Source organism: Falco biarmicus, chromosome 2 (assembly GCF_023638135.1).
Source record: "Falco biarmicus isolate bFalBia1 chromosome 2, bFalBia1.pri, whole genome shotgun sequence".
NCBI classification, from domain to species: domain Eukaryota; kingdom Metazoa; phylum Chordata; class Aves; order Falconiformes; family Falconidae; genus Falco; species Falco biarmicus.
The window spans coordinates 110783456-110810000 of NC_079289.1; the positions used below are offsets into that span (position 1 = coordinate 110783456).

The 26545-nt window shown below is 37.3% G+C and overlaps 1 protein-coding gene and 1 long non-coding RNA gene across 3 annotated transcripts in view; both read right to left on the reverse strand.

The window, feature by feature from the left end:
• Positions 1-1845: 1845 nt before the first annotated feature.
• GBE1 (1,4-alpha-glucan branching enzyme 1) overlaps positions 1846-26545 on the reverse strand; it is a 167245-nt gene continuing 142545 nt past the window's right edge. The window contains exons 15-17 of one of the 2 annotated variants that reach the window (XM_056327314.1): positions 14301-14418; positions 12475-12537; positions 1846-3880 (exon numbers count right to left, since the gene is read on the reverse strand). In XM_056327314.1, the coding sequence (XP_056183289.1) occupies positions 3824-3880; positions 12475-12537; positions 14301-14418 (238 nt within the window). In that variant the 3' untranslated portion in view covers positions 1846-3823. The remainder of the gene's footprint in view (positions 3881-12474; positions 12538-14300; positions 14419-26545) is intronic. The other variant, XM_056327315.1, reaches the window with a different exon arrangement.
• Positions 17741-26538, reverse strand: LOC130144132 (uncharacterized). The gene is made up of 2 exons (XR_008820014.1): positions 25660-26538; positions 17741-17942 (listed from the first exon to the last, which is right to left on the reverse strand). It is a non-coding gene; the product is annotated as an uncharacterized LOC130144132 (long non-coding RNA).

Consider the following 26545-nt stretch of genomic DNA (forward strand, 5'->3'; position numbering starts at 1 on the left):
GCACAGGGGGCCGAGATCACTTCCCTAAGATGCCACTTACAGGCTGATCTTTATGAAAGTCAGATTCTAGCTAACGTATGATGTATGAAAATATTTAAATACATCTTCACCTCTGTAGCAGCCCCCCAACAATGACAACATTACCAGTTTGGAAATGTTAGTCAATAAGGGAACTCTTTAAATGCTGAATACTTAAATTCCTCAGAAATTATCGATCAGAAGACAGACCACAGACCTCAACATATACAGAACAGAAAATCCTCATCTATTTAAGTCAAAGGAAATAATTTCTGATGCTCACTGAGTTAACCTTCACCCTTCACTACTTAACTAGTAAAGTTGGATTTGAGTTCTGAGAAGGAAGACTTTTAAACAAAATGGAAGTTCTTCCTTTAACCATTAATAGACAGTTAAGAACCCAGAGTCATGAAATAACTGGTGAAAACAAAACTTTTTCAAGTTGTTTAAAATATTAAACAGCGACAGATTAATATGGAAAAATACCACCTTGCATCATGTGCGAGTACCATATAATTGCTTGCCTAGTCTGGTATCTTACTGTTCATACAGCTGGTCTCCCTTTGTCAGAGGATTAGCTACACCATGTTCTCGTATTTCAGAGCAAATGGTTAACAAATTATTTACCAAAAAACAAACAAACAAAAACCAAACAGAAAGGCCAAACAGTTTGTCCATTAAAATCTGTTTTCCAGAAGTACTCACCAAGGTGAAATAACCTCTGTATTCTTCATCTTCAAAATAAACCTCAGGACAGTAAGACTTGAATTGTGGGAGGAGGAGAAAACAGCCAGGAAATCAGAACTTACTGCTCATAGAATACACCAGTCTAGTGGCTGCCCGCCTGTTACCGTAAAAATAACCTGGCCTGGAGAACCTGAATTACTCAGTACAAAGAACCACTCAGCACATGTGATGCCTGATGGAGGGAAGGTCAGTCCGAATCTTTAGATAAACCGGCAGGTGAGGATGCACTTGAGTTCTCATCGACTGTTAGAGAGACCACAGAGCAACAATTTATGGGGCCAGAGCTACCAAGAATTGCCAGTGTTCTTTCAGGTGACAGGTAAGTACATATTTCGAAGGGCAGAAATACAAATCCTTATTGGCCCTTTGCACTAAGAGAGGTTATCTTTAAAGAATGTTCCTCCGCGATGTCTGAATCTCTGTGGAAAGCTTTGTGCCCAGGGATACATCACCACAGACCATTTCATTAACTTCTGTGACAGAGCTAAACTATCCTATTTGACTGAAGAGTGCTGACTTGAGGTGCAGCCATGCAAAAAAGCTCTGGAAGTCGTGTGCTTCTCGGAACGTGTCTGACACTTCAACCAGTCATGGTGACAGGCAGCTACAAACCTCAGTGCGTAGCGGTAAGGAGGGGCATTAGCTGAGGTCTTGCAATCTGAGCGTGGTGCTAGGCAGAAGGTGAAACGGCAGTAGCTGAATTCCTCTTCATAACCCATCAGGATACAAGGAGCCGGAGGAAGAAATTATCTTTTCATGAGTATTGCAAGGGAAAACTTTTCAGCCTCGCAAAACGGGCATGAGCATACCCATCGTTAGAATGAAGGTTGACTTAAAAAATCCCAGTTGTTACGCTTCCTATATTTTATATGTTCATCTTGAAAATCTTGTAGTCTGCTTTTATTAATCTATCTCAAAACAGAAGAAAAACATGCACAGGACAAATATTCTGCCAATCTCATTAGACTTTTTCTGACCAAGACAAGTTCCTGATTTCAAGATGGAGCAAAATCTAATATTCTCCTCTGGTGTTAAGACTACTGTGCAATGCTTTTACAGTACAAACAATGAAATCATATATGCATTTATTTTATCCTCCTCAGAGTTTATTTTGCATGTAATTTTACACAGTTTATACTTCACATCATACATTTATTCCTTCTCTTGGGAAAAAAGTAATAATAAAAAAAAAAGTTTGACACAGACACTTGCCTTGGATTACATTTTGAAACCTGGAACTGGTGCCGGTAAAAAAACAAACCACCCTATAAAACATATTAGATCAATACAATGTAAATATAACATGTATTAGAAGTTGCTCGTTATTTCACTACAAGGAAAACAATCTAGGAAAAAAAAAAGATATTCAGTTCCAGTTGCTAAAACATTTCAGTGTATTTTCTTTAAAGTCTTAGTGTAACAGGAATGCTTTTATTAGCCCACTACCAAACCATGATCAAAGTGGCATAGAGGAAAATGAAGCATGATCCTAAACAGTATTACAGTATTCAACTGCAATATGAAATTCTGTCACACAGAACACAGCAGACTGGGGATGTTCATAAAGTCGTTTCAGTGTGTACTTGGCAAAAGACTGTTTTCCATCATGCTGCATTATTCCATCCCTTATTTTGCTTAAGAAGTAAGCCACAAGTAAGCATTCCAAGAACTGTTGAATAAATTTTCAGTGTTGGCACAACTATTCAGTAATTTACACAATGGTTCACATAGGAAACTGGGTAAAATTATGACTTGGAAATGGTCACGGACATCTTCCTCTTTGGCTACTTTAAAAGTTAGAAAATTCAGATTTGTACAAAAGACATTCATTTTCCGAACCAATTCAAATATGTTTTTAAATAAATGGAACAAAATAAAGCATGTCTCGTTAATTTGGTATTAATTTTCCAGAATACTCTGCAATACATTTTCAAATATACAAAATCTTACTCTTTACAAAAAAAAGTTGTAGCTCATGAAGGAACTCACTTGAATAATCTTAGCAGCACTCCAATAATTAACTACCTTGGTTTTATCGAAAAAACACCTTAGTTTGATCGCTGTATTTTGAGACTGCTTCTTCATGAGAAGCAATGTTTCAAAAGTTATAAAAGTGCAAGAACATCATCATGTTCCAAGCTGAAAGGCAGCTTCTGGAAATAGTGAAATCAGTATTGCAAGGTCCTAACGCTAGTGAAATAAATGCAATGGGAAGAATTACATTTTAAGTACATCTTCCAGTGTGGTATCATTGCAGTAAGAACAAAACACTCTTCTCACTGAACATTTTAGTCATCTAAATAAAATAGTCGTATCATTTTTTCCAGCTGTAGCAAGTGAGATGCACAGACTAAGTGATTTTATTGGGATCAAATAAGCAACACACACAATAGCATCAGCAGGTCGCCCGTCAATCCCGCCTGCTTGTTTTGCTCTTCAGCATTTTTGTGCAACTTTAATGACATAAAAAATGGCTAAGTACAATACTCTCAGAGGACCTTCTCATCCATTTGGATAAACATTTCTAATTCCATGTTGGACTTCATTGAAGAAGAGGAGCCTCAAATTAGGTCCCACAAACCGTTAAGGCTGCCTTTTAGCCAAAAACTTCTGTTTTATTTAAGCAAACTACTTACTTTTAGTAAGAAGCATTAATATATAATGAACATTTGAATTCACTATCAGAATGAGGATTACAAGAAATTACAAACTTTGGAGCAGGATCACTCTTGTTATTCCTGATAAAATTCTGTAAACAACAGTTTAATAGAGAATACCTGCTGCTTTGCAATATCTTAAGTGTAATTTTGTACTACTAGAACTACAAAACCAACATTTTCCTTTCTGCCTCTTTTGTAAAGTTTCCTCAAAAGAGGTTCTAGCAAGTCAAGAGCTCTGCAATTATATGCGAATATTAATCTTACATTTTAAACACCTAATAATACTATACTCAGTTTCAGAAAGCTTCCTTAGAGCAAGTTTTGTTATACTTAGTACTAGTACAGCGTATCAGCACTTCTTCTATGACTTGCTTCTTCAGTGATAGTTAGAGAGAACTTCATTTTGGGATATCCATATTCTGAAGCACAATTGCCACTCTGCTTGGAATGTACACCTAGTAAAAATATGACAAGAACAAGAATAGCTGAAAAAAACATCAGCCTCGCAGGATACAATTTCTATATAACAATATGTGAAAAAAAAAAAACAAACCAACAAACCCAACGTGAAATATTTAAGCTGTTAATAATTTGTCATTTGTGCAGTGTTGTGGGTCACATTAATCACATTTAAAGCGTGACTATTGACTGCTTAGTGCCCAGGAGTGAATAACACAAGATAATCAAAAAGTTTAAAAGACAGCTTCATTGCACTCTCTCCTCTTTTCCTTTTTTTTTTTTTTTTAAATATTACCTTGCTATGTTTTCAAGTAGCTACCAGTAGAGGGCCTCATACGACTTACAATGACCAGTTTCAAAAACCTGAGCACATTCAGGTCCACGGACTGTACAATGATAAACGACACTTTTGCAACACTTCTGCTGTGAATTAAAGTTGCCTCAAGGTCTGTGATGTAATTTCATACAGGTAAATACAAGCAATATGACACAGCAATGTATTCTTCTCACGCCTGGCTTCTATGGAGTTTCAGTGTCTGAGAATAAAACTTACTCCCAAACCAAGACAGATTCAAAATTAACCATTAAATTATTGCATTTTTCTTACTCTTTTTTCCTGATTACCATGAAAAAACCCCAAACATATATAATCAAAAGACTCCTCATAGATCACAGGAGAACTTGTGGCAATATATTTTACATGACATTCTTTTCAAGAAGAGTGGAGTCAAAAATCTGAAAACAAGACCGATATGTACTATCTACCAATTACGCTGATATATGGTACTCCATCAATTGTCAAGTGTATGAATGTGTTTGCTGAACAAGTCAATAAAAATGCAATTATAAAAGGTAACACAAGATTGAAGATTATTGGCTTCATTCTGACAACATCCTCTTTTAGACTATCCTTCATCCCTGTGGAATGCCTAATATTCTGCAATTTCAACAACGTTATCTGCTAACTAGAGCCTGATGGCATGAAAGGCTTTCATAGTTTTCAAAACACAACACGGAAGTAAAGCAAAAAGCTTTAGGAAAAGGAGAAAAAGGAAAAGAACAGCTGATCTTCATTGAACCAGACAAAGCTATGTCCAATGCTTCTTGAAAGGCAGCGAACATAATGATTTCCCCTAAGGTTTCAGTGATAAATAGCATCTACAAATCTGTGCAGGGCACGAAACACTTAATGAAGTCAACTAAAGAACATATAGATAAAGGACAGATTTTAAAACTGTATTGAGAAATTCAGTGCTCTGGGTTTGTATGATGAAGTGAGAAGGGAGAAGGGACGAACAAGTAATTCTAAGAAAGAATGTGTAAAAAGTTACTTAAAGGAACAAAAATTAACATTAATACAGGACACAGCAGTTCTCAATTATATTCTGGTCAATAATATGTCAGATCCTAGGAGGAGTAAATTAGTCCAGTCCCTTTAAAGTCAATTTATATCAGCTGAGAATCTGAGAGCAGTGTGGAAGCATCCCACTCGCTACCACTTCATTGCCAATCAGAATTTTAAAACTTGTTTTAAGCACAATTTTTGAACTTGTGCAAATGATTGCATTTAGACTGATGACAGGTATGTTTTCTGTTTGCCATAACGAGATGTAACTGCCAGTTTATTACTTTGCTCACTATTTTTTCCTTACCTGGGCAAATTAAACATGAGTTTTAGCGGTTTTTGTCTTGATGGCTTTCTTGCTAAATCATAGAAGAGCCACTTATGGCATAATTTCCTAATCTTACCTATTCCTTTCATTGTCAGTGCAACCATCTTTAAGGTTTAAATAAAACTGCAAGAAGCAGCAGAACGATGAGGGCATGAACAATGACTAAATATTAATTATTGGTTAAATGTATTAATAATTATTAAATATTACTATTAATTATTCATTCCACTGCTGTAATTTTTTTTAAAGAGGAAAAATACGACACAAGTATTAGATAATTCTTGTTACAAATGAATTGGGATTATTCCTTCCCATCAGCCCAACAGTACTTCCATAAATACTACAGTGTATATACGCTCTGGCCTTCTTAAAGCAGAACACAGAACATTCGTGTGTGTGTAAACGTGACCAATGAGGTTGGAAAGATTGCTCCTTTCCTGAGGTAAGGTGAAATCTGGGGGATTATCTGCCCAGGATCCCAGTGGGGTTTTCAGCCATCTCGGCCCAGATTTCTCACCTTCACCCCTTGCTCTTCAGACACCCTGAATCCCAGAACTTCTTCAGCCTTTCCACTCCAGTATTACCCCTTTTCTTTCAGCACCTCTCAGCTGGAACTACCTGTATTAACAGCCCCACAAGTTTAAATTTATTTCCTCTTTTTCCTGAGTGTCCAGAGGTGTAACTGGGCAGACTGTGCTCCAACCATATGCTACAATTTGCCACCAAGTGGCACAATTAAAAAACATCAGGAATCCATTACTGACAGGACAAGTTGAAATGCAAGCATCTTACTGTATGTTTGAGTTCAAACACTTTCAAATATATAAAACCATGGATAATCCTTTCTTAAAAGCTAATTAGTAACATTAGGTATATTTTAATTAACGTCTCTGATTTAGATTAGGAACCCTGCTTACATATAATATTTTAAACCACTTTTCTAATTCATATCAAAACACATACATACAGTACTTATTATAAATGCGCAATAGAATACAATAAAAGGCTTGCATCCCCAGATGCCAAAACGTATAGATTCTGTTGTATTACTCACTTCTGTCTTCCTTAAATACTGAAAGAAATGTCAACTACATTAGTTTTTGCATTTTCTAGGTAAAAGGTTTTTTTCCTCTCCTTTTTCTTTAAGTTATTTAGGTCCACATTATAATAAAGAAATTTAAAGAGAATTTCAACACACTGAAATGTATTAATGAAGATACCTGTCCTGACACGCTGTGACATGTCTGTGACATGCTCCATTCAATTTAACCTAGTATCCAGCATAACCCTGGTCCTTTTCAGTCAGGCTGCTACTCAGCTAGTAGGTTTTTAATCTTTACTGATGTATGGGACTCCTCTGCAGAATTTTTCTTCATTAATTTTTATGAAGTTTCTGTTGGCTAAATCCTCAAATTTATCAAGATGTGTCTGGATTGGACCTCTAACATTCAATTTATCAACCGTTCACTTTAACTCAGTGTCATCTACAAATCTGCTGAGGGTAACGCTCTGTCTCATCATTCACAAGTCACCGCTGAAGATTCCAAACACTAACAGTCCTGAGAACAATTCCTAGGACACCCTCCCTAATACCGGTCAACAACTGGACACTGAGCCTCTGACAACAAAAACTGTAGCAGCCCAACCAGCTTTTAACCCACCTAACAATCTTCTTATCCAGCCTGTATTTCCTCAGCTCCCAAGTAAGAATGCTGCAGGAGAAAAAGCTGGAAGTCTCATCACTGCATCACCTGCAGCAACCTCATGCACACAGCTGGAGTAATTTAATCACAGAAAGCCATCGGGCTGAGCATGCATCTTCTGGCTTTGCTAAACCCGGGTGGCTTTCTGGTTGACCCATCTCATATACCCCACTTGCCGGGATATGGATTCCACGAGAAGGTGGTCCTTGACTTCTCAAGGGACCGAGGGGAGAGGCAGGCTGGCCTACACATCCCTCAGCCATCCTTTCACTTTCACTACAGCCTTTGGGCTGTTTTTGTTGTCAGAGATTTCCCCTGAACCACTAAGACTTTTCACAATGATACCCCGCGGCCTTGCAATCACATCACTCAACTCTTTCCAAATCTCTGGGTGTATCCCACCTATAGATAGCATCTATAAGATGTCCCTAACCTATAGCTCTCCTGCTACTTTCTTTTCAGTAGCAGACTGGCACACAAAAGGGTCTGAGAGCAAGCTTTGCCCTGGGAGCCTGAGGTAAAAAAAGGCACTGAATACTCCCGTGCTGCCCACAGCACCCATCACAGGCTTGACTCCTCCAACAAGGGACCTGCATCTCTTCTTAAGCTGCCTTTCCTATTAGTATACTTGAAGGATCATCATCTTGCCACTCTTTGGTGATCTCCAGCTGGTTTATATATATTTATATGTAGTACATGGCCTGACATCTACACTCACCTATCTATAGATAAGCAGAATAAAAGTATATAGAGGTGTCCTGATTAAAGCCCTCACAGGAAACCTAGGTATTCATCAGTAAAAGGGATTAACAAAGATACAGCATTTTTGATGTTTTTCTGTACCCTAGGAAGAAGGTCTCAGAACTTTATTCTTGTCTTCCCTTCTCCCTTTCATACACTGTTGCTGAATTATACGCTTCCAATTACGAGCCTCGGTTCTACTGATCCCTGCTCTTCTAACCTGCTTCTTTCTGATCACAATTTTTATCCCATTCACATTGTCTTCACCATTTGACAAGGCTCACTTGATGAACGTGGAGAGAAGTGAAAACCCAAAGTACAGAATACTAAAGAGGATACATCCATAGTTAACCAATGGATGTCTCTACTACCATTCGGAAAGACTACCATCCTCTGAATTTCTCCTCTGCTCCAGGCTTTCTGTGTTCACCTTAAATGCCCTTCCCAGCTCTCTGTTCCCTACTGGGCTCATCCACTTTGGAAAGGGCCTCAGGAGACCCAGCCTGCCTGGTTGGTCTGGTGAAGGCAGGTCAGTGATGAGCTCAGACAGCGTTACTCAGGGCTTCAGATGGTCTCAATGAACCATCCGTCTGCTTTCTACACCAGCTGCTTACTCAGCACCTCAGGTCTCTAAGGTGGCACACAAACTCCACTGTTTTAGAAAACCACACACAGGAAGGCTTGCAAGGCCTTTTCTGGTGGCGAAGTGGAATATGGGGAAGGGAGAGCATCAGATCTGTTTGGGACAGGCTTAGGATGACTCAGCTGTAAATATAAATTTTTGACAAAGTTAACGTTCAAACATTTAGTCATCAGACTATCGTTGAGAGTCTTTTTATTCTCAATGAGTACTCAGCAGGAATGAAGTGAAATAATTGCAGCTGACTGCACAGGCAGATGTGCTAACAGTGAGGAAGATGGAGGATGGGAATGTTGTTTATAAATCAAATACATACAAAATTGTTTTTTTGTCATCACCTCTGACCTTTTTACACTGCAGGTCCATTCAAACTATGAGGCAGTTACGCTGTCTGACACTAGGCAAATCTCACACAGATCAAAGCTTCTGGCACCAAAATACTATAGCCACTCCAACACAGAAACAAAAAAGATTTATTACGATCAACCTGTTTCCCACCAATGTACACAGCGGTCTGTCAAGACCACAGTCCATTCACGTAGGCTATCTCACAAACAGGGAAAAACCAAATGGTACTACTGCTTCTTGCCAGGAATACAAGCTACTTCTCAGCCATACAAATGCTTACTCCTTGTACTTTTTTTCTGTAACTATCCAGATATTTCAAGCAATGAGAGATCAGAAAAGCTAAGAATAATACAAGAATACCAAACACAAGAAGCACTTGTGAACAACAGCAGCTATAAGCAGAAATCCCACCTTACATATATTGGGAGAGATCTACAATACACAGCAATTTCCAAATGTATCTAAATACCCACCAGCAAGAACTTTTGCAAATGACAACTGCTACTTTCAGATCTGTCAGACTAGATTCAGTACCAGGTGCAAGCACAACTGAAACTGGCTGGAACTGCAATGGACTAGTCTTCATCCCACTTTCAGGGTTGGAAAACACCAAGCTCTAAAAATAATTTCAAGGTCATTTTGCAACAGATGGGAGAATTACTAGAACTCAGAGCTAGATCAGGCAGTGTGGAAAAATATTTCATATTGCATATTGCAGCTGGTAGATGCAGAAGGCAATGTCACAAGAGTCTGTGCCAAAATTATCCCAAACTTTTAATTAAAATGAGGGCTTTAGACAATCTCGTGTTTCTGTATCACTACTAATCGTCAGACACTGACAGTATTCTGAGAATGTAATTAACCATCAATGAATAAAATACATGATAGTTTTTGCTTTCTGACTATAATTTGTTATACAAAACCCCAGACATTTCGATTTTCATTTTGTCAGATATCGCATATGACAAAGAAGGTATGCTTAAAATAATGTGAAGTTCTGCCTTCCAATTTGTTTTTCAATTTACAGCTGTACAGCATGAATATGCAGAAAATCATTTCTCAGACTGTCTTGCTTCATTTATGCAAAAGAAGTCCATACACTGCACAGGCTGTATCTCAAAATTTCTTCTCTATTACCTTCTGCACTCCTTCAGGTTAAGAAACAGTACTTTAAAAAGACAACAAAACCTCCTTGCGAACACAAACCAGTAGACTAAAAAATAAAATAGGATGAAAGAAAACGACTAACAGAATAACTTTGAAATCATTACACTCGCTCGTGGTTTTAAGAAGTCAAAACAATCAATAAATGTGAACAAATGAATTTGTAAGCCTTAATCATCAAGGGGTAAAAATAACAAAAGACCTGGCTGGAATCAAAGTATCTCTGATTCCCCTAGTTAATGCAGTTACTTTTCTCACTACTTTCATTCATATAACCTGTACATCTGTACGTATCAGGGGAGAAAACAGTTAAAGACTAAACCAGTCCCTTAAAATTCAATACATAAATCCTTGTCATGAAAGTTATTCAAATGAGTATTTTCAAATTTAAGGTCACTAAAAGCTTTTAGATCATTTCAGTCTATGTGAGTATTTTGTCAATAGACTCAAGGAAGCAGGAAGTTGCTCTTTGACATTGAATAGTATACATTAAGGTCAAGGTTGAAACCCAACCCAGCAACAAGGATATCCTTAAAATAAACTATGTAATTTCAGTTTCATTTAATGTGAAAAGATTATATTGGTAGATGCCAAAAATAGAGAATCAGAAAAAAACAGTACTGGGGACAGGGGGAAAGGAATACTTTGACATCAATTTATTTTTTAAATAATTGGAAAAGAACTACAGAAAAAGTAATTCTATAAAAAAACAATTGTATTGCCCATTAAATTGCATACTACGTTGCCAATGACACGACATACTCTGCATTATTCCATTTATCCTGTTTATGACTCAGATCTGTTGGTGCACAAAGTATCCAAGCGTAACCCCCCCCTGTTTTCATATATAAATCCTAACTGTTGGTGTGGTGTGGTACAAAAATATGAGTTACTAGGACACACATTGATATCTAGCTCCACTAGAGTAAAATTCAGTCAAGTCCGGATACCTTAGAAAAGACTGACAAAACATTTTGAACGATTAATGTTATGAAGAAACAGTTCTTCCCTCCCTGCCCCTGCCAGCCCGAAATCTTAAGTTTCACAAGCAACTACAACAGCCAAGTAAGGTATCGACAAACTACTTCATACATACAGGGGCACTAGGATCTGAGAGGAGTTGAAATGTGTGTGCAACACCTAAACTGCATCTTGCAAAGAGATGGTAAGACATAAGCAAACCTGAAAGTTTATAGAAGCATTGAAAGAGCACACCACTTCCATAGAACATCCCTCAAAAAAGACTATTAGGAGAATACCACAGTGCAGAAGTAAACAGAAATAAAACTGTGGTAAAGAGAGTCTATTTTCACAATGACAAAGTGGTTAAGAGCTTGTTATTAGAAAGTTTGATTACATGGAAAGTTATGTACATTTCATATCCTTGTTAACAATCCAGAACAGAGCAAGCAGTGAAATGGAAAAATTAGATTATAATAATTATTTAAATCAGTCATATTACAAAGGACATGTTCTGTGCATTTTTTCTACAGTTTTGAAGGAGTATGTGATGATTTTGAAATCTTGTCCTCTGCAGCATTACTGCACAAACCTGAATCATCATCTGTTCATCAACAATATTTGACAGCGAAATGCCTAGCGGTCCCTACACAGCCTCCTCTTCAGCCAGGGTTCTTTGCTCCAGGAATTCTGTATCTCCCTTCTTCTCATTTTGCAATGTCACTTTGAATATTTCTTTCATTAGGTGATGTTTTTAGAATGAATCGTGTCACATCTAATCTTCTATTTTTGTAACACATTTGTGCGCTATTTAAGCTTGACTTGAGCAGCAGAATTATTGCATGTGATTTCGTTTTGTCATGTTTTGCTGGGAATGTTTTGCTGACAGTGTTTACTTACCTTAAGGGAGGTGTATCTGTCACTACAATAGTATTTTGTTCATGTTTGTGGTAGAGGAGAAACCAACATTTTTGAAACCAGAAACTTAGGTCTTATGCATTATGTAAAAAGAATAAGGTAATTGTTAAACAGCAGGAAAAGAACGTTTATGAGTTTATTGGGGTGAAATCTTAAATTTTTAAAAAAAAAAAAAATCCGAGGGGAAGACTTCTACTTGCACCTTAGAAACTGCAACGGACTAAAGTAACTCCCAAGGATGACTGCTTACTGAAGAATTGGGATGTAAATTGTTGTTTAAAATAAAACTTTGCTATTTTGTTTTAAAATAGCAGCTGGAAGTATTTACTGTAACTTTTTTTCTTTCTTACTTGGAGTTCAATCCTGCTGAACTATTTAGTCAGGTTTTCCAGGTTTTTTTTCCTCAATTACTTTTACTTGGTGTCCTTTTACTAGAATTTTACCTCTATGTGGTGCTTGGGGCATCTTCTGGGGTGTTGGCTGAAGGTGGTCTGTGAATTGGATTGCTGAAGGACATAAAAGAAAGTTAACGTGACCCATGCTGCTGGGTTTCTTTCCAACTCAGAAGTGCGATTGCCATGCCACAGTTTATGCTGCAAATGTGCATTTGTTGCTTTACTTGTCACATGCCTTATCTTCCACATGCTTCTAGTAAATTGCATCTTCACATCTTGATGCATTTTTTTTTTCTGTCTTGAATGACTCGCACTCACCATCTAAGATTCTAAATATGAAATATACATTCCAAATTACAGTTAATTGGACTGCAAAAGTTAAGTTAGTGGCAAAAAAATTAAGATGCTCTCCAACCACCAAAGCAAGGTATTTAAATTGGACACATGAAGCAAGAATTCTGGAAGCATTAATTTGCTACGTAATCTTCAGGAATGAAATCTTAGAGCCTTAGTCTGTGTACAAATGGGCACAGAAACCTACCCATGCTACAAGGGCACTTTCACACACAGACATTTCACAAAAAAAAAATGTTCCCAAGAACCTTTACACAAGCATGATGAAGGCACAGGAATTCTTTCATTTAACGACACTATTTTAAAACAAGCAAATGAGAGAAATACCAATGCCCTGAATACAACGAAATAGCAAGTGTGAGAGAGAAAGAGATTAAAAGTGACAATAAATCTCAGGAGTTTAGATCTCATGAGAGACGTTAAGATGTGACACTAGGAATTGATGTCTCCATTCTGTCATGGAAGAGGAGTGGTCCACACAAATCAGTGCAGAGAGTCCATTTTTTGTAGCCTGTTAAAATTGTATAACTTATTTATAGATGTTTATGTATATAAATATACCCAGGCATAGAGATAATGACCTTTCACCCATGTGTATGTTTTAGTTATGAAAAATCTAGTCAGCAATATAAGCATTCTCAGAACTTTCTCAGTGGTCAGCCTTAATTCATTACCTTTTTACATTTTATTCTGTTGTGCTTGTGAACATATACACACAAATATATGCACATACATACAGAAATAATGGGAAATAGGTGTACACATACACATATATAAAGAATGGGAAAAACAACATTTTTAAATTGTTACTTGTGATAAGTGATTATGATTTGAAGAGTAATTTGAAAAGGTAAATTTTTTATTAGTCACCATCTCAGCTAACAGAAATTGTACGTAAGGATATGCCTCCCACTTCAACTGAAGTGATTTGTGGGAAAGTCTTTATATGCTATTCATACCACTTCAGGACTGGAAATTCTTGATGTGAACAGAGTAGTTCTGTTACATTTTGCAAAGTTTTTCTGTAAACTGAGGAGGAGAAAGCCAGCTGGCAAACACATAATTTGCTCTAATTTGTGTTTATGGAGTTAGGGAAATGATATTAAGAAAACAATGCAAGATTCAGTTTCTACAGAGCTTTAAATCACAAAGCAAGCATGAAGATGGAGTTTCTCAGACATGAAAATACAGCAAATTATGATTAAAACATCATTAAAAATGACTATTCAAAAGCATATTAGAATGTTTTCATGCATGTTGGCAAGGAATGTTGCGTGCCAAAAGAGTGCATGCAAATTTAAATGTAACGTCAAAAGAGAAAAAGATCAGTTAACATTATCAGTCATAATCAACTCATAACATTGTAATCTCTACTGTATTCATAAAAAGGCTAATTTCAGAAAACAAAATTTTAAAAAACCCACCCGTCCCCCCAAATACTCTTGGAATAAGCACCGCATTTCAAAAGTTATTCAGACAAAAATAGAATAAAACACACCCCCAAAAACAACCTTACTTACCATAAGTGAATTAGGTCGATAATTGTGAGGATATTCTTCAGAGAAGTATTCTGTACTGTGGTCCAGCCTTTGATGTCCTCCATATTCTGCAGCATCAGAATCCAGAAGGATTTTATACTTAGAAACAACCATTAAGGAATATGCCAAATTACTGTTAAATGGGAAATAAAGAAAAAAACCCAAAACAACAAACTAGAAGAAGAAGAACTGCTGCAACATAAGTCATGCTAATATACTCAATATAAAGCACAAATAACAACGAAAAAAAAAATCTAAGAAAACTTAGAGTGGAAAGAACATACCGAATATACAGAAGCTGTGTCATTTTGTCCTGAAAAATTCATCGTAGCATAGTGACTCCTAGTAAAGAAAGTACCTTCCAGTCTCTTCTGGAATATTCCACGAATGTTAAGTTTACAGTATTACGGTAGATATGCATAGCACTTTTTGTGATGAACTAGACTAAAAATGTACCATTAAACAAAATTAGTGGATTTGAACTGCATTTAAGAAGTTACATAATTGTGACAGTCAAAAGCAATCTGTGTTTAGCACTATTTTACAGTCTGTCATAGCCTGATTAAGCGTTAATGAGAAAAGCACAAAATTTTACAGAAGAAAAGCCCACAACTTTTGAGAGTTTTTCAAAAAGGTTTGAATATTATAGCACAGAGGAACAAAAGAAAGCTTCTATTTAAAAGACCACCTTTTAAGAGACAAACATTCTGACTTCAGTTGTTAAATGGGGTGAGTTATTTAAAAAAGTGTAATGAGCTGGAATACCTGTACAGATACTCAAAAGGATTCAAACAGATTTAGCAAAAAATAAGATAAAAAAACAGCTGAAAGAAGAAAATTGAAATATGTAAGGAAATAAATGGGTAACTAAAGAGCTAACACATTTGAAAATCAGTTTCTTCTTACGTGGGACAACAAAAAATAGAATGTTTTAATTTTTATGATTATTTCAGTACTTTTGAATTTCTTCTTTGACATAATTAAAACATCCCTCTCCCTCCTGAAGTTACAACCTAAAGCCTCACTCTCCACTCCCCACCACACAAAACATAGAGGGAAGTAACAGTGCTCTACAATCCACAATCTGACTCCCTAATTTCACACCATGGAAGAACCTTGTTCTGCTAGAACTTGTATTTATGAGGATTAGGGAAGAGTGAAGCAACACTCTTTCAAGTCAGTCGTTCTTAAACTTTGCTTGGGTTTTTGTGTTTGCTCAACCTTTTGAGAACAGGCCTGCTCAAAAACCTAAGGATTTTGGTATTAACAGAATTGTTTTTAAGTCTTTTTACACTACTCTCTATCAGATGAGTTTAGGAAATTTCCCAACCACTAGTCTTACTGACTTAAATCTCTAGCAACAAGAAACACTGGAGCATGACATAATACAAAAAGTACCCTAAAAGTAACTAAATTTACTGAGATATTTCAGTCTAGAAAATTGCACAGCTTTTGCTGACAGAAAGCAAAGAAGAAGAAAAATAGATGTACATGAGGAAAAAAAGCAAAGCTGTCAATTAGCTACTGAATCACTAATGTTAAGTAATCCCTCCCCCACAAGTATATGCAGGAAAATGAGAAAAAGGTTCAGAACTGCCAAGTTAGTTGTTGATTTGTAGAGGGCAGGTGCCGAAAGGGAGAAAAAGCAGATCACCACATTCTGTGGAAAAATCTTCATGTTTATTACATACGTTAAAAAAAAAAAAAAACCACAAAAAAAACCCTGGGAAAATTAAACTTTCCCAGCTTTAGTCCTCAATGTCCTATATATGCACTACATATATACCTCCCTGCCCCCTTTATTTTATAAACACATTCAAATTACTATTCATTTGTTGTCAGAAACTACAACTTCTAGTTACTCTCTCCGACGCCCTTTCAAACCTAGTATCAGCAATGGCTGCTACTACTCCACTGTGTATTTTATTAACATGACGGGAATGTCTCCTGCAACCAAGCATTTCACTCTTTGCCTCTGTGATCTACACAATACATTAAATTTAAGAATGTATCAATGTTACTTAAAGCCCTGACATTTCTAATGATTCCCTCAGAACTATTTACAGCAAATGCAATTGTTATGGATATGCTAATTTTAAAACAATTTATCCCATTTCCTTAATCCCAGCTATAAAAGTATGTCTGGCAGTGCGCTCTAGCAATACAAAGTTAGTATCACTGCCTCTCCACACCTCACAACACAGCTTATCTGGCATAAATACTGTTAACCAGATCCTGAATAATGGGCTCAAAAAGAATTTTAAGATCTTCAGAAATTATATATGTCTCGGGAAAAAATAACTAGTTCGGTATACAAGCCCATCTGCCTTCCAACTCAAACCTCACAGAAAAGCTGCTTTTCACATTTCAGATTTTTACGAGCATCGAGGCTTTTGAAGACTACTTTCACGAAAACATTAAACAGTTGTGCATTTTAATTAAGCACAGAATAGAAGTATTTTCTTTGCAGTGGTCCCTCTTGTTTCAGTGACAGAATGCTGGAAATACTAACCTGTACTCTGAGACAAAAAAAGCCCAATTTCTGCTCAGTTTGATGCTCTGACTGAATTTCCCAACCGCTACAGTGGAGGAGAGTAGCAAAAGCCATGAACACTTGCATAGACAGAGCTGGAAATGGAAAGGCTGTCATTATCTACCACATTAACTACTGAATTACTATGCTTTTATGATGTTTTGAAATACATATTTTAACACAATTTTTTATTTTATCTCATGCATTTTAATGATGCATAAAACACCACTAAGTAAATGCAAATCATAAAATAAGATAATTTGTATTTTGTTCCTCAAACCTGACTACTTATAAAAGAATCCAAGTGCTATTTGTGAGGGTGATGGTCCAGCATAATTAAAAGCTTTGCAGAACAGGTAAGAACTTCGACTGATGCGTTGTAAAATAATGTAAGGATTATTGAGTATTTATAAAGAAACTACTCTTTTCTATATGGTCTGGTTTGACTCACATAAACATCTATCACAAATCAAATACATTTAAATAACATTAAGTATATCGGGTCCTCTGTTTTAGCAGCTAGCATAGAAGGAGCATACATCTGAATGATCTTCAATATTGTAATAAATGGATTCTCAGAGGTCAGGCTGAATAAACTGACAAAGCGATGTAGAATAACTCACGCTAGCATTTAACAGCTGAATATACAAGACTTTCCAACTTTGCTCATTAAAAAAAGTCACTAAGTCAACAATGTAGAAGACTTGAAATTACTGAGGAGCAACCCTTATGAAGTGTGGATTAGCAACCTATCATTAACGCACCAAATTTCCTTGCACTATTTTGATTTAGAAAATTAAACACAAAAATAGCTTCTCCGGTTTGGTTCACGGTTCTCATTTGTTTTCTTGTGGGTTTGGTTTTTCTGGTTTGGTTTTGTGTGGTGTGGTTTTTTTTTTTTTTTTAAACATTTATTCATCTTTAAGAACTTTTCTGATAGAAAAAACACACAAAGCTGCTATTCAGATAAGCCACTGCTAAGAATTTGCAAGTTAATGAGAGAAGAGAGCTCACCTAAGCAATAAAGGTGACCTTCACTTACCACAGGATTTTAGCCACAGAAGGGTAAGGCACAGTATTCAAGAGCAAGCCTAAAGGAGAGAACACAAAGATCCCGTCATAGGATGGGATCAACTCAGACTGGAAGGCACCTCTGGAAGCCAGCTACAGGCTCAGACCAGATTGCTCAGGGCTTCATCCAGTAAGCTCTTGAAAACATCCAAAGATGGAGCCTGCACAACTTCTCTGGGCAACCTGTTCCAACACTTGCTTGATGTCAGCACCGTGGACAACTTTCCCTTAGGAAAGACAAGATCTCTGCTATTAGACCTGTAGCTAGGAAAGTCGTACCTAGATTGCAGTAATCCCCATCCTGACTGGGTACTCCAGATTTTCACTGGTAGTTACCGGCACCATGATCTACATTTTCTCCCACGTGTCTTTTGCTATTGAGAGTATGCTATTCATTGCTTGTTTCTCAGAAGTATGTAAAAAAAAAAAAAACCTGTTGGAAAAAGTGTCCAGATGGAGAGCTCACCAGGATGACAATGAAGATGACATATGATTTTCATGTACAAAGGCACTAGCTGGCTTGAGAAGTCAAAGGCAACAGTAATGAGCCAGGGCCAAAGGAATATATTCACCCTACAGAAAGCAAGAACAGATAAGCTGTCCTGACAGCAATTTTCACTGACAAAATACTACCTGTAAAATAGAAGAAGAGGTCCTGGCAACAAACAAAGACAAGAAACAAAATGAGAAAAAGGAAAGCCAAGCACACCAACAGCTGTAGAACTGACACTCATTATTCTTAAGATGGATCGAAAAAAGGGAAAGGATACCAAAGACCAGCAATTTCTTGAAGAAATCAATTTTGTAAAAAGCAAGCTATGGACATAAGCATATTTATGATTATTTATATGCATTCAGAACAAGAAATACAGCCACAGGTCAATATGGCTAATTAATAAACTTTTCATTCACCTCATATCCTAAAAAAGAAGTCTAATGAAAGTGGAAACTAGATTTTCAAGCCAGGCATAAAAGAATACAAAGACAATAATGCAGAAACTAAAGGGACAAAATATATGCTATTAAAACACAGTAAGGCAAACAAGAACTCAGTCATTAAATGCACCATAAACACAGGGAAGATGAAGGGAAGTACAGCTGCAAGGAGGCCTGTAAAGAGCTTGAAGTGGTTAGGCCCTTCTGTTTTCAATAATTTTTGAATTTCACTGAGAAAACTAGCATAATTAATTTCCAGATGAAGGGTGCCTCTGTTCCTACTCTCCGCACACTCCTCATTTTGGAGAAGACTAAGGGGTCAACCTACAACTGAGAAAAAGCATATTAGAGAGTATTTGGCTTAATTTTCTAATTAAACACCTCAGCCTGATGAACTTGAGCTCACGATATTTAGAAGATAGTTTAAGTCATTTAGCACTCAACTCATGGCACAGTACTGGGGAGGAAGGGGGTACTATTGTCTTTTTGCTTCAGCCAAATATGGATGCTTTCTGCTTAAACCAAATATAAATTTAGACACGTGTAAATCCATATTGCCTTGTAATCACGAATGTTGATTTACTTCCGTGCCAAGATAACAAGCTTTGTATAAGAAAGGGGTGGTGGTGGATATACATATATAGCTTAATTGTAGTGGGACTTCCAACGCTTCATAAAAAATGCTTTTTTAAAAAAAATAATGGTGTGGGTTCTTATGGAAGGGAAAAGGAGTTATCTCTGAAATCTCTAAGCCTCTTTCCTGTTCTTTCTCCCTCCTTTCATCCATTTTAACTTTGAATAGAGGAAAGGTTTTCATATTGAAGTTTTACTGCAGACAGGCCTCTAGAACCAAATACTACCCCACAGAAGGGTCTAGTCAGTTAAAAAATAAAAAAAATGGGAACTTAATGGTTCCCCTGTTAACATTCAAACTTTTACCTACAATCAGAGAACTAGAGAGAGCTGATCTAGGACTGGATTATTCACCTATCTTAAGACTGAAGCAAATTAGGCAGAAATAATTTGCTAGCTCAAGCTGCCTGTTTCTCATGAAAAGGCTTCTGAAAGAGCATAATTTATGAAGTAAATTCCAGCATGAGCATAGAGATGTTTTCCTTTTTCTTTTGTACAATGAAACAGAAATTGGCAATAGCATATGCCACAGTAAGAGTTACGCAGGCTCACAGTGCTGGAAACCTGTGCCTTTTGCTATGCAGACTGAAGACGGATACCCACATTAGTATGCTGTATTTCTTATCGGCGCCTATTAACCTTAACCTATCAACTACCTTGGTAGAATGTAGCATTTGGCGGATGCTGAATTAAGTCCTTTGTCTCCAGGTGCCAGACACCCCCTGAATTCTAACAGGCAGGGACAGTTACACAACCACACTTCAAAGCAGCCTGCAAAGCGGTGGCTCTGCCTTCAGCGATCGCCCGCCACTGACTCATCCAAGTGACCTTATTTGCTCATTAGAAGCTCTAGGTGCAGGTTGCAAATGTCAGAGAGCCTGAATTGATGTGGGGTTTTTTTCTTTCTTCCTTTTTTTTTTTTCCCAAAAGTACACTTTTGCAGCATTTTGATGACAATATTTGTAATACCTCAGGTCTCACCCAGGTATTTGCTTATGGACACTCTGACTTCAAATATATTTATGCACTCTAAATTCATACCAACAATAAGTGTACCACTCCAGCATTCATTCACTCCAGCATTGCAATGCTTTGGTGTGTCACACTATGTAAAAATGGCAACATTTGTAACAAAGTAACTATTTTTTTCCATTATTTTTTTCCTGCTTGCACTTTAGCAGTATATGGTAACATGAAGTGTCAAGATACAAATACAGATAAGCTATGTATTGCTCAATAACATTTACGGACCTTTAGGCTCACATAAATTTAAGGTCTCAGTCCTTGAATAGCTCACATTAGGGTGCATCATCTCAGGAGAACAAGATGTAGACCGGAGCAACCCAATGTCAAGGAAAGTAAGTTAGAGAGAAGTCTGTAGCGTAAAAGGGAAGAAAAACTGACTCCGACTCCAAGCCAGCTGAAACTTTTCATATAGCTACGACTGTCCCCCTGTTAAGAAAAAGACCTTCCAAACCACGTGGGACCAGAAGGACTGTAACGCCTACTGACTGCCACCTCTCTTATGAAAGTACAATAAGGTTTGCTATGCGAGCAGCCTACAAATAAAGAACAGCTGAAAGCAGAATGATATTTTCAGTGACATCAGAACAGAGGACTGCCTACAAAAATGTAAGCTGGAGAGGCAGGAATCTTTATCTCTTACCATACCTGGTAACATATCTGAGAAGATACACATGACGGCAGCTTAGTGATATATATTACTATAATATACTGATAGGCCAAAGCCATCCACTTAATAAAGGCAAATTTAATGACGTGTTACATGCACTAATTAAACTAATTCAATCCACTAAAACTTAAACTTAGGTTGTGAAAGAATCATCACATTTCCCACAATTCCCAATACGATTCAAATAAATGTTTCATTAAAAATAATTTAATCAACATATTATAGCAATCTGCTCTTCAGGCTTATTCAGTAACCGCCTCAGAGTATCAAATTAAATTCTCAAAAAAAACCCCAAACAATAATAATACACTCTTGCTTTTAAGTACTTCTGCTTCATGTTTAAGTTCCAAAGGGATTGTAAGGAATTCCTTTTAAAGTGGAGAAGTTGTTCTGAAAACTTAATGTCACATGTGACCGTATTTCCTAGTTATAGCTCACATGTGACCGTATTGTCTAATTATAGGACACTTTTTTTATTACTATTATTTTATTTTAAATCTGTATTGGGTCTGGCTGAGCCCCACAGCAGCCCTCGCCGTGCTGTGCCTGTACCGGTACCCAGAGAGGTGGTGATAACACACCCGTGTTTTGGCTGCTGCTGGGCAGCGCTCGCACAGCACCAGGGCTGTCTCTCCAGCATCCCCCCCTGCCACCAGTGGGCTGGGGGTGGGCAGGACCTTGTGGGGGGACACAGCCAGGACAGCTGACCCAAAGTGACCAAAAGGATATTCCATACCATATGACGTCTGCTCAGCAATAGAAGCCAAGAGAGAGGAGGAAGAAGGAGGGGGCATTCGTTACTTACGATGTTTGTCTTCCAGAGCAAGAGCTACGCATACTGAAGCCCAGCTTCCTGGGAAGCAGCTGAGCATCACCTCCTGATGGGAAGTAGGGAATAACATCTTTTGTTTTCCTTTGTTTCTCCAGGTGTGACTTTTTGTTATTGCTTCAGCTGCCTTTATCTTAACCCACAAATGTTTTTTTTTCAATCTCGTTTTCTCCCCCCACGTTCTGCTGAGGAAGGGAGTGATATAGCAGCTTGGTGGGCAACTGGCATCCAGCCCAAGATCAACCCACCGCAAAATCTCAGATTAAAAGGTTCTATTATAAAACTATACATAAAATTCATGGCTCTAATTGCAGTACAAGAGTCAGAAAGAAAGTTAGTCAACATTAAAACACTCCATGTATTTAAAGAAAATAGATACTAAACCTCAGCCTTCTGGATGTTGGCAGGGAAGAAGAAAGAATGCTGACAGCAAGAATAGGAGGGCAATGTGGTTATTAAATTCGGGGTATGTTTCACTTGAAAAATGATACTATAAACAGTTCTTTGTTGCTTCTATAATACAAATGTGTGACTACTCTAGAAGACTGAGCAGCAATAAGGAAACTGTGATTATTTTTGTTTGCCTGATGCAAAGTACTGTTCAAGTCAGCCATTCTTAAATAATAGGTTAGAAATCTCAGCCAAGAGAGACTTAGCATGTTTAAAAGAAATGAACACACATAAGTTACATCTCTTGTGGTTAGGTGGAGTATAAAATGGACTTCTATAGACTTGTGTTGATACACTTAGCCAAAACCTCGTTGAAGTACCAAAACAAACCCCAATCTCTGTCATGTTCTGGAAATCATGCTATCCTTTTGCACTGTTTCACTTTCACTAGTCTTAGGAAGATCACAGAAACAGCGAAGGTTAGCCCCTGTTTACTGCTAACAGCTTATGTAGCTACCAACACTACACAAACTAAGTAGATCAAAATCTGAATAGCACTGTCACCCACATGTTAATTTTTCCTTTTGATCTTGCAACCAGAGGAGAATTGAATATAATGCAGAATGTTTAGAGTGTGCTGCTACAAAAAGAATAAAACATATTACACACGGACTCCTCACCTTTGAGGAGCAAGGCAGTTTTAGTTCCTCTTTCATCACATGCTACAATACCTGAAACGTGCTGTCACTTTAGACCATGCATACGGTTCGTTACCACTACCCAGCTAAGCAAAGGATGCTTCGGGAACTGCTGTAACAATTCTGCTTTTGAGGTCAGTTTCAGAGAAGTGTTTTAGTGACCAACTGCATCTTCTCCATTCTAATGACAAAGTACTAGGTATGTCTAGTTTAGTTAAGCTGACGTTCCCTGAAAATAAGCAATTATGATGACAAGTGTATAAGCGCATCCTATATCAGCTATCACTAAGATGTCAGCAGTCCTCTAACAGACTCGGTGGTACCTTCACAACGCCAGAAGCAAACATTTACACAGAGGAATGGGACAACGGACAGATTCTGTCTTCATTACCAACAAAAAAAATACTGAGAATGCAACTGGTAGTTACAGTACTGCTTAGCTTTCTCCTAGACAGAAGTGAAAAGTTTAGGTATGTTCAAGGTGTTTATAGCCATCTTACTGTCCAAGGACTTCACTAGCAACAGGCACTAAACAGAAGTGAGATGTTTATGCTGTAGGCACCAGGGTATGTCATCTTTTTTTATGAACTTCCTTTAGAAAAGAAGTTCCAATGCTTAATCCATGTTATGACTTTGGATAAGTACACAGTGACCTTTTTAATATAAATAATAAATAAGCTTTGCAGATAAAATGAGATCTTAACATAACTGAGACGTATTTCAAAGGCCAAAGAGAAAAGCAACCCCCCCCCAACACTTACAAGCCAAATCAAAAGGTTTCGACCTAAGTTAAACTTGCTTTTTCATTTTCCCTCCGTTGTTATTTTCTCCTTTTTATGCATAACAGCTAAAGAAGAAATATGATTTTTATATCATCAACAGAAACCACAGCAACTTCCTACATTTTGTTTCAGGGAAGTCTGATGAAGATACATTAAATCTGCTTTTATAAGCTAAAACTACAGATTTGGGGTAGACAAAAGTATTTGCTAAAAACAAACAGACCCAATTCTAGCAGTGTCTTCATGAGATTATTTTTTTCCATCTGAAAGGACTTTTTTTTATTCTCCTGGCATGGGAAACACTGCTATGTTCACCTTGAGGGACAACATTGCAAAACACTGCAGGTTTTGAAACCTGAAGATCATTTCAGGCCAGCTCTGTGAACCAGAACTTGCACAGTCTTTTGCAATATGTCTGCCTTAGTATATGTATTATTCAGAATGATTTGCATCTTCAGAATCTGAGATACTGGAAGCAAGAGAAGGTTCCTACCTTCAGACTTAAAAATCCAAGGTTAAATCAGGCTGAGAGCCAGCTGGCAACAGTTCCCTCCCAGAGGGTTTTCAGGAATTTCCCCTGGTTCGCGCACTAAACCCCCCCCAGAATAAAATGAATAGGGGAAGGCTGTAGAAAAGGTGATTTATGGGAAGAGTCTATATTTGCAATTCCCAAGTGAGTACACTAAATTAAAAGAACTACCTCCTCTCAGAGTTGCAAACAGTACAGTACCATAAAAGGGGACAGATGCTTCCTTAACCAAATGAACAAGGCTCTCAGCAGAGGTGAAGGTACACTATGTTTCACACAGAAGAGCAGCAGCATTTAAAGCCCTCCGTTACCACCAAAGGCAGCTGAGCATATCACACATGGAGGACAGAGAACCACGAAATCCACTGTTTGCTTGGGGAAGGAGAGGTTAGTCAGATGAAACCTGAACAAATGCAAACACACTGTTGGTAACTGGCAGTTTCATTAGCTATAAAAACTTTAGGTTAGTGAATGAAAAGCTAATCTGGATCTTTATGCTTTAATAAGGGCCTTTCAAATTTAAACTCTCTATAAGTTATGATGTAAATAAAATTATACTGCACACACTTAAAAGACAAGGATGTGCATTGACACTAACATATTAAAATATGATATAAACTGCAAATATGAAATATCATCTGTATGCTTTGTTTATATCACATTGGGAACACGCGTGAGCTGTTGTTTAATCTCACCTTAGCTTTAATTGCCAAGGAGTAGAATTTTTGTAGCAATGTGTGCAGGGCACTTACCCAGAAAACCCAATGCCTAGGTACCAAATTAATTTAGCAGAAACCAGAAAATGAACTTAGGAAAACAGCCTCATATATAATCTTAATTAAATACAAGCCTGATTAAGATGTGCTATGGAAAAGAGAAAAAAGTGATAGAAAAGTTAATGAGTGAGATTTAAAAAAAAATATTTCTTAGGCATTTCTGGTAATTGAACCTCTAGCATCTTTGAAAAAGAAAGGCAGAGCACAAACAACAAAATGTGGACTGGATTTAATTGTATCTGTATAAGTATCAGAGCAGAAAAGTCACGCCAATTCTGTTATGTGTAGTCCTTAACACTGAACGTACACCTTTTCCATCTCCGGAACTCAAGGAATTCCATGCAAGACAGATGAAGTGTAGTAGCAGCAACTTAAACAGGTGGATACCTGAAGGCTATGTCAATCAAGCATCAGTATATGTCACAACACCAGATCAAAATTTTACGACTCCAATTTAGTACCCCGTTCTACCTTTGTCAGGAGTTGCAGTAGCAGCACAGAGGTAGCAGCAGAAAGCACTGAAGAAGGTGTGATGGACTTGAATGTTTCTAAACCAGAATCCTGCAGGTCCTGAGACCCCGTAGGTCAGTTCAATGGTGCTCAGGAGTTAGTTAATACACTGAACTAAGGCAGCTGAAATAGGGCAGTAGTTTCCTGAAATTGCTGGTAAATAAAAAGAGAGTTGTTAAAAACTGGAACTGCAGTGCCTTAAACTGACACAGCCAGATTCACTAGATTGTTTGTCAAAGGATTTGAAACAAACTGAATTTGGGCAAATTAAATTCCTCTGGCAAGTTGGCTTTTTTTTTTTTTTTTTTTTTAATCTCCCACAATTCTACGAATTTGGACACAAATGCAAAGCCAGCCAATGACTCAAGAGTAATCACTCACTGCTCAGCTGAGCTAAGAGCACATTCTTGGTCCACCCAGTTGTAGAGCAGAAATTGTACGACTGTCCCAATGAAGGTTTAAGCTAATGAATTTTCCTGTGTGACTGCGTGTGCAGCCTCATCTTACCGTGGTCTCTTCTGTAGTTCATTTCAGGAGTAGGAGTCACTTGCTTTTTCATGCCTCAACATATTCCAAAAAACAAGGCGTTACAAGGAAAACTTAATACGTAGTCTTTCAGTTGGGATTTTACTTTTGGGTTCTACAAAATGACCTCTTATGAAGAAGGCAAATTTCTAAATTAGTTTTTGATGTACAACTAGAGAATTAAAGCAAGATTATACTGATGATGAGTAAGTGGTTTCTTACCTTGTAACTACAGTTTGCATTCATATTAGAAAACAGAAAAAAAATCAGTTTTCGACTTCTAAAACTTTTCTGTACAAACAAACAGCAATTAAAAGGATAT